General features: G+C 55.4%; 1 protein-coding gene across 1 annotated transcript; it reads right to left on the reverse strand.

Moving 5' to 3' along the window:
- Positions 1 to 1,533: 1,533 nt before the first annotated feature.
- Positions 1,534 to 6,864, reverse strand: RLBP1 (retinaldehyde binding protein 1). Its single transcript, XM_005521579.2, has 8 exons — positions 6,625 to 6,864; positions 5,751 to 5,794; positions 5,379 to 5,507; positions 4,909 to 5,110; positions 3,618 to 3,796; positions 2,854 to 3,012; positions 2,120 to 2,230; positions 1,534 to 2,008 (listed from the first exon to the last, which is right to left on the reverse strand). The coding sequence occupies exons 2-8, from the start codon at positions 5,760 to 5,762 to the stop codon at positions 1,850 to 1,852; spliced, it is 951 nt and encodes a 316-aa protein (XP_005521636.1). The 5' UTR covers positions 5,763 to 5,794; positions 6,625 to 6,864; the 3' UTR covers positions 1,534 to 1,849.
- Positions 6,865 to 8,098: the final 1,234 nt, after the last annotated feature.

Here is an 8,098-nt window from a genome sequence, read left to right on the forward strand (position 1 = left end):
AACTCACCAGGGTGGGGTTTTTTGTCTACAGCCCAAGGGAGAGAGTTGTGGAGGGTAACTGGGACTGGTGACCTGCTGGGGTAGCTGGACTTGGAGCTCTGTGGGAGACAATGGGCTTCAGCTGTCATTTATTGGCCATTGTGATTTACCTGTTAGATCCCACTTAAGGATTCCTTCCTGCCTTGGTCAGTTGCTCAGTTCCCAGCTCTGCTGTGCTGTTCTCCGTCTCCCTCAACACTGTCACAAGAGTGCTGAGCAGCCACAGGCACCTCCCAAGAGCTGTGACTCTCCCAGTCCAAACCCCAGAGGCAGCAATGTGCTACTCCTGTCTGTGTGGATGGGTTTTTTTCCCCTTGTTCTGTTTCCACAGGCTGCAATTGCTCTGCCTCCCAGGCGAGCTGTGCTGTTGTGTTTGCACTGGCCTGATGGCTGCAGGGCTGTCACACGTGCTTTCCTTGGGATGGCTCCAGGTACAGAAAGGAGCCAAAGGAGGTGGAGAGGTGGCTTTTGCTCTGTCTCTGGACTCTTGCACAAGGTTGGCACAGCCTCAGGCTTTGGGACTGGCTGTGCATGCACTCACCAAGCAGCTGAGGCTGGAGCAAACAGATCTAACCCCAGACAGGCCCCATCCTCCCTGTGGCTTCAGAGCTGATGTCCTGTTTGGTTTGAGCCTGAGCCAGTGCCCTGATGAATGTGGCTCTTGTCAGCACCCTACACCTCAGCCAGCTTCGGGTGGGGGGCTGACCTGGCTGATGAAAAGGACCCATGTGGAGCTGGGAGGGGGAACAGGACACACTGTGGGACCAGGCTCAGGGAGAAGGTAACTAAGCAGAGACCAGGAACTTGCTCCTCTCTGAGCCCTGCTGCTGGCCAAGGGTCTGGGAATGGGTGTCCAATTGGCTTTTGGAGGAGATGCCTGGTTCATGAACCAGAACAGACTCCCTTACCTGAGATAGCTACTTATGCCTCCCTCCTCCTCACCTGAGCAAGGTGTAATCAGTGCCAGATGCAGCCTGTTTGCTGCACAGGTACCATCCTTTGCCCTCCATGGTGACTTTTGGTGGGGCTTCCCCAACTGAGCTCCCTTTCACAGTGCAGTGCTAGGAGAAACAACTGTGCTGAGGCTTTGGAAGGATTTAGGAGGGTACATTCTGCTTGTCTTTCAATTGCTCTGTGATTGAAATCCATCTCCTAGTCTCAATGGCTACTGCATCTTCTGTTCTCCTCCCTGCCCAAGCAGGAATTAGGCAGAGACATCTCCACCTGGAACCCTGGCTGGGTTTTTGTTTGCATCTGTTTTCCCTGGTTAGAGCAGATAATGAAGAATTGGGGGTCCTTTCCTGGGCAAGAAAGGGACTTGATCTGGAATGCAGGGAGGACGGACATGGGCAGTTCCTTGGTCCTGGTGCCAAAGTGTAGTCAATGATGAGGGGATGGGGTCTCCTGCTGGCACTCCTGGTCTCCTTAGAACTAGCAATGCAGCCAGTTCTCAAAAAGCTGTGCCCCTGTTCCTCACCATGAGGGACTGCAGAGTTCTGCTGTTAAACACTTTATTTCCCCCTCACTCTAGCCCTCCCTTCCCAGAGCAGACACTCTCCTGTCCTCCCCTCGCAGCTCCAGGAAATGCTGTGGGAGAGGGCTGGTGGCTTCCTTTCTCCCCCAGCTCCGGAGGGAAGGATGCTGTGCCTGGGAGGGACAATCCAACTCTGCTGCCTGAAGTGGGGACAGGAGGGACAGGCGTGGAGCAGCGCCTCAGCACGAGCAGTCACTCAACCAATGCTACAGGAGGGAGGTGGCAGGGGTCAGAGAGCCACCTCTGGTGCTGTGGTACAGGGAAGGGCAGCAGGCTTTACAGAGCCGTGTCCTCAGACTCGATGCGGGGCCCAAAGAGCTTCTCTGCGGTTGCTTTGCCGTCGTACTTGGGCAGGTTGCCACCAAAGTCTGCTGGCAGGATGTCAGCGTCGATCTCCTGGTAGAAGGATTCCAGCTCTTCGCCGTGCACAAAGACCTGGGGGGAGATGGGAGTGAGCCTCAGCAGAGGGCCAGGGCAGCTCTTCCAGCTGCTCCATTTCACCCAAGGACATGCCTTTGAGCCTGCAGGTCCCTTTCCCACACTCACCCTCTCCAGCAGTTTGCTCTTCAGGAACGGTTTGACCACATTGTAGGTGGTGGTGAAGTACCAGGGCTGGTGGATGAAGTGGACGGCCTTGAACCGTGCTGGGAAGGAGTCCTAGGATCCCAAACCCAGACATAGTTGCAGATGGTGCCATCCACCCAGATCTGAGCAGGCAGCAGTGGATACACCAGCACTGCCACAGCTCTGCTTGCTCCATGTCCCCTTCTCTATTTGATGGCCCCTTTCAGTTCTGACTCAGAGAATCAACCATCCCAGCCTCAGGAGCACCAGGGAGCTGAAGAACCTCACAGATAGCTCACTGCTCCCACTCCAAGAGAAGGACCTCCCCTGGGAAGAGCCGAGTGTCTTTGGCATTTGGTCCAAGGGCAGAAATCCTGGAGTGCCTGTGAGTCTCCATCCAGCCTGGACCAGGCTGGGCTGAGAGGCTCCTGAGGTAAGACCTCCAGGCCACACCCTAGGATGCTTCTAGGAGTGGTGGTACTGCTTCTGCTCAGGCATTTGAGAAGGCAGGGAGATGGGGTGGGGAAAATTTTGCAGGATTAAGCCAATTAGCTGGCAAGGCAGGGAGAGGGTGATGGGGAACAGCCTCTCTGTGATGCTTTCTCATTATTCCAGCATGGTGACAATCCCAAACCCTGCTAGCCCTGCCACCTCCCTTCTCTGAGCTCCCTACTTCCCCGGGGTCCCCTCTGCCACTGCAGACTCTGCCACCTCACCTGCAGCATGTCCACCATCTTCTTGAGCTCAGAGGGCTTGATCCCTGATGCCTGCTGCATGGTGAAGCCCTTGAAGTTCTCAATGATGCAGAACCCATTGATCTGGGTCTCTTCATTCTCCAGCAGCTTCTCCAAGATAATACAATAGGCACGAAGGATCTAAGGGAGAGGAGAGACAGCAGGGTCTTGCATGAGGTCTCACCTCCCATAGAGCCTAAGGGGTACCCAGGAAGAGTCCCACGGAGTATTATCCAGCGTTTGTTGGATTCCAGCCCACTTGTCACAGCCAGCTCCCTGATTTCAGAGCAGGGAGGGGGTAACCACATTCTCTTTTCAAGTCGTGAGCATCAGATTGGATCAGTGATACACTGAGACCAGATTCAGAGCTGAGCAGAAAATTAAACTGGGAGAAGCTCTGAGTTACATGCCTGGAGACCTCTTTGCCAAGAAGCCCTTTCCATGCCCTATGCCTCAGTTTCCTCCTCTGCCCTTGATTTAATGGTGTGGTGCCTTTCTTCAGCCTATGTTACATGGACTGGGGGGATGCACACCCTGAATTTGGCATGCATCTTGGTGGTGGTGGACCATGGTCTCCCAGGCTCCCTCAAAGGATAAATTCAAAGGGCTTCACATTTGCTTCCACCTGTAAGGCTGGAGGGATGCGTATGTGTGTGTGTCAGGATGCTGTGCTCAGTTGTGCCGAGCGGGACGAGCCCAAAAGCAGGACTGCTCTGCTGTGGGAGCAACCCCTGAGCTGGGCTCACCTCATCAAAGGTGATCTCCTCGTAATCCCAGTTCTCGATATTGAAGAGCATCACCACCCGCCCGTACTTGTCCCTGCTGGCCAGGATACCGGGGTAGCCGGCCTCGATGGTGCTGCGCACGGCCTCGGGGCTCAGGTTGTCAAAGAGCTCGGGGTACTGCTGGCGGAAGTTCACATAGCCTGGAGAGAGGCAAAAATTGGGAAAACTGGCTGCTCGCCCAACCTCAGGAAGCTGGGAGAGCTGCCAGAGATGGGCTGGTGATGGTGAGATGTCAGTGCTAAGCTGAGAGCTGTGGAAAGTTCTGCCTGTGGCCCACAGAGGTCAGGTCTCCTCCAGCAAAGAGTGAAAAAGAAGCTCAGCAGCAGACCAGCCCCAGCATGCTCGGTGTTATCCCTCCCCTTGCCCAGAGCTTCCCACACCTGCTTTCTCTCCAACACCTCAACAAGTAGATAAAGTAATTTCTCCCCTCTTTTCCCTTCTCCACTTCATCCCTGTTTGGGTGAAAACCCCCATCTACCCTCTCTTGGCATTCTACAGGCAAAAATAAGGAATTTCATCCTGGGAAAATGCAGGCAAACAAAAGAGCTCGTCTGAGAGCCAGCACTGATAATTACAACTCATTATCCCCTAAGCTGACACAAAGAAGGGCAGAGCTGGAGCCAGGCAGGCTCCAGTCAGCAGCCACCCTCTGGGTTGCCCTTCTGCTCCTCCTCCATCCCTATGGGTCACTCTCAGTGTGAGGAGAGGGTGCCACAAGCACCCCAATCTGTCCCCAGACCTAGAGGTGTCCCAGGGGTGCACAGCCCCCCAGGCACCATGCACAGAAGCATCGGGAGGGTGTAGAACTGCCTCCTTACAGGGGTGCAGAGGGGGGAGTGTAGGGCATGTATAGGGCATGGGGGTCTCAAGGGATGCAGCCCAAGCCAGATGGGTTTGCTGCACAAACAAAACCATCACCAAATGTCAGTGTTTCTTCTGTTTTCTTTGGGTAAATTTGCAATGAATGGGATTGTCCTGGTGCTGCAGAATGGCTGGTGTCACCTTCATTTGTTTCCTTCCCCATCCCAACTCTTTTCAAACCCTTCAACCCTGACTTTTGCCTATTTATCCCCTCTCTTCAAACCCTGACTTTTTCTATTTATCCCCTCTCTTCATTCTCTTCCTATGCCAGGGTCCTGCTCCTCCAGCACCGCCCACTCTGGGCTAGCAGGCACCAGCACAGGACTGGGAGCTGCTGGGGGCTGTGTACCCTCATCCTCACCCAGCATCACAGCCCAGGGCCCCTCCCCACCTTTCAGCAGGTCGTAGGCTCTGTGGACGTCGAACTTGCGAGCCCGGATGAAGCGGAGCAAGAAGGAGTCGTCCTTCTCCTGCACCTTCTCGGCCACCTTCTGGCAAACGTCCTCGCCACCCGCCCGCTCCTGCACCAGCTCCCGCAGCGCCTTCACCGCCACCTCCCTCTTCTCCTCCGTCTCATTCAGCTCATCCTTTGCCTGGGGGAGCAGAGAGGGGACCCAGTGACGCCACACACACATTCTAAAACACCCCGGGGATCATGGAGGCACCCAAAAACCGGGGGAGGACAGAAAAATTCCTTGCAGCATCCCGGCACAGGGAGGACAGGGTCACTCAAGTCCCCAGCTTGGAGACAATTTGGGAAGTGCATCCCCACCAATGCAAGAGACAGTTGAGGGTCTCCTCTGGCCCCTGAGGAGAAGGAGCTCGGGCTGCACCTCCCCCTGTTCCCCACAGCCGCCTCACCTTCTGCAGGGTGTGTGGGGGGATCTTCTCACACCTCCCAAAGACGGGGCCGTGGTCCTTGGTGGTGAGGCGCTCCAGCTTGCTGCGCAGGGCCTGCTCCTCCTCCGACACAATCCGGAACGTGCCCGTCTGAGGGGGAGGAGAGCATGTGGGGGCTCCCCAGACAGCGCCCCAGCTCCCTGCCCCACTGCAAGTCTGCTTGGGAGCTATGGGGAAGGGGAGAGACTCCACACATGCACCCAAATGGGGCAGTGGGATAGGGATGGGCTGTGTGCAGCATGGACTAAGGTACACCCTGTGCACGCCACCCCAGCACTGCAAGGGGTCATGGTCAGAGGCCAGAGGATGGGGCAGTGTCAGGACAGTACTCACCACTGCAGACATGTTGTCCTCTGTCTTCTGTTGGCAGCAGGACACTGGCAGAGGGAAGGAGGAATCAGTGTGGATCCAAAGGGTCTCCACAGTCCCCCCCCTTATGCACCATTCCCTGCCTGTCTTGCACAGATGGGGACAGAAGTTGGTGTCCAGAGAACACCCCCAACCCCCCTCAGCTCCATCACCTACTGCCTGCATCTCTCCCTTCCCGAGGAGGCTGAGCAGCCTGGAGAAACACCAGGGATGTTTGCAAAAGCAGCTTAAAAATCTGTGTATTGATCATCTGATGCCTTCACATGTTTTTCTCATTATACCTTTCCTCTTTGGGCTGGGGGCATCTCAGCCTGCGCTTACCCAGGACTGTTCTCTCTCAGACCACCTTCACATGGGCAGAGGTGAGCATCCAACTTTGGCCAGGAAGCCAGCTCATCCTTTTATTTCTACTACCAAAATAAATAATATTACCAAAATAAATACTTATCCCCAAAGTATTTCCCAAACTCTCATGTCTCACTGCTGCACCAACTGCAAGGCTGGACTATAAACCCCTCAGCATCTTTCCAATGCAGTCTGGGTGAAACGCCTTGTTCCCATCCATGAGGAGGAGGGCTGCCTTCATCCTGCTTCCAGCATCTCCCCCTGCATGGCTCCAGCACCAGTTCTGAGCCCAGGCTGTGTGAGGGATGCTTGGCTCCAGCTCAGCCATTCTCCAGGAGCATCCTCTTCCCTTCCACCTCCTGGGAATGGGATAGACATCCCCTTGTTCCAGGCACTAAAACCAATTCTAGCTCTGGAGGTGCCAGATTGAGTGAGGGCTGGATGATGGTCTTCAATGCAGTTCTTTCAGTTGAGAAATGTCCTGGATACTCACCAGGAAGAGGAAAAGCTGAACTGTCCTCAGAAGGTCAGCGCACAGAGCCGAGACGGATGCAGGGATGGCAAGGCCGGAGTGCAGCAGCAAGGAAGCCGGGCGAAAGCTTTGTAGAGTCACCGGGTTGGGATTAGACCGTCACAAGGCATCAACTCACTGCAGCTTTGTAATTAAGTCAGCCCGGCCCAGGAAAGAAACCCCATTAAAACATTACAAAAGGCAGCTGAGGAGAGGCAAGGAGGGAGCTGGGGCTCCACCGCCAGCCGGAGCGTGCGTGGAGAGGCGGGCTGGATGCTGGACCCGATTAACAAAGTATAAAAGCTCCTTGTTGTGTAACTCGCTCATTAGCACGGGGCAGGGGCAGAGGCAGGTGGTGGGCAGCCTGCCATCCCAGCCTGCTCCCCGGGGTGAGCAGGACAGGTCTCTTCCCCAGCTTCTGCCCCAAAAACCCTGGCAAGGTCCTGCTGTGAATTTGGCCATGTGGGCAGGGTCCGGCTGCAGGGATGGGTCTGTGGCAGAGACCCATCTCCAATTCCTCCCCTGTGTGGCCTCCCAAACCAGCATGCGTACAAGGCCCCTTTTAGCTTTAAAAAAGAAAGAAAAAAAAAAAAAAATACAGGCAAAATTCCTACAATACCCTGGGAACTGGAACCTATTCCACCCCCAGGGAGATGCCACAGACCCACAAGGGAGGGGAGCCCCGGGATGTGGGAGAAACAAAGGTGAGTCTGCATGTGGGTGGACAGCAAGATGGCAAAATGGGTTTTCTGGGAATCCCCAGCATGCTGAAGCTACATAGGGCAGGGGAACCCTTGCAGCCTTAATTCTTCAGGTCAAGGGCTGTGGGAGCTGAGTGAAGAGTGGTGAGGATGGAGCAGTGCTCAAGCCCATGAGAGGAGCTTGGCCAGGCTCTTACCATCATGGGGATTTTGGGGAGGTGGCAGGGCTGGGCTAAGCACCAGAGCAGGGCTGAAGGGGCTTACACAAGGCATGTTTTGTAATGCCTCTGGGATTTACGGATTTGTTTTCCACACAAAACGGGCTGTCCTGCAAGCAGAGCTGAGACCCCGATGTGAGGGAGGGAGGAGGAGGAAGGCACGAGACTCCAGATGAAAGGCAGGGGTGCAGCTGAGGGAAAATTCGGACCTGTGCCAAAGCCCCGAGCAATGGCCCTGTGGCCAGAGGCACTGTGCACTGCTCTTCAGAGGAGACCCCCGACCCTCCCATCCCCTTTCCACACCAGCCCTGGTGCAAGGCTCAGCTCCCTCCTACAGCTCGCTGGAGCTTTGTGCGCAACTCAGTGCAAGGTAGTGCGTAATGGGGGTACATCATCAGCATGGGGATTCCCAACTAGACCCAAAAATGCTCTATTGGGGTGCCAGAGAGAACCTGTGATCCCTGGGCCATCTGGGCATCCTGGCCAACGTGGTCAGCACACGTGAAATAGTTTTGCAGGCACACGTACAAGCCCTGG

Source organism: Pseudopodoces humilis, chromosome 16 (genome assembly GCF_049639895.1).
Source record: "Pseudopodoces humilis isolate 2021_Gansu_Grassland_sample_001 chromosome 16, ASM4963989v1, whole genome shotgun sequence".
Classification (NCBI taxonomy): domain Eukaryota; kingdom Metazoa; phylum Chordata; class Aves; order Passeriformes; family Paridae; genus Pseudopodoces; species Pseudopodoces humilis.

Bases quoted from the DNA above. Each gene is read 5' to 3' on its own strand.
- RLBP1 (XM_005521579.2), bottom strand. The intron at 5,111-5,378 runs GTGAGGCGGCTG...CTGCTCCCCCAG, and splicing joins CCCCACACACCCTGCAGAAG to GCAAAGGATGAGCTGAATGA. The intron at 3,797-4,908 runs GTGGGGAGGGGC...GCCTCTCTCCAG, and splicing joins AGCCTACGACCTGCTGAAAG to GCTATGTGAACTTCCGCCAG.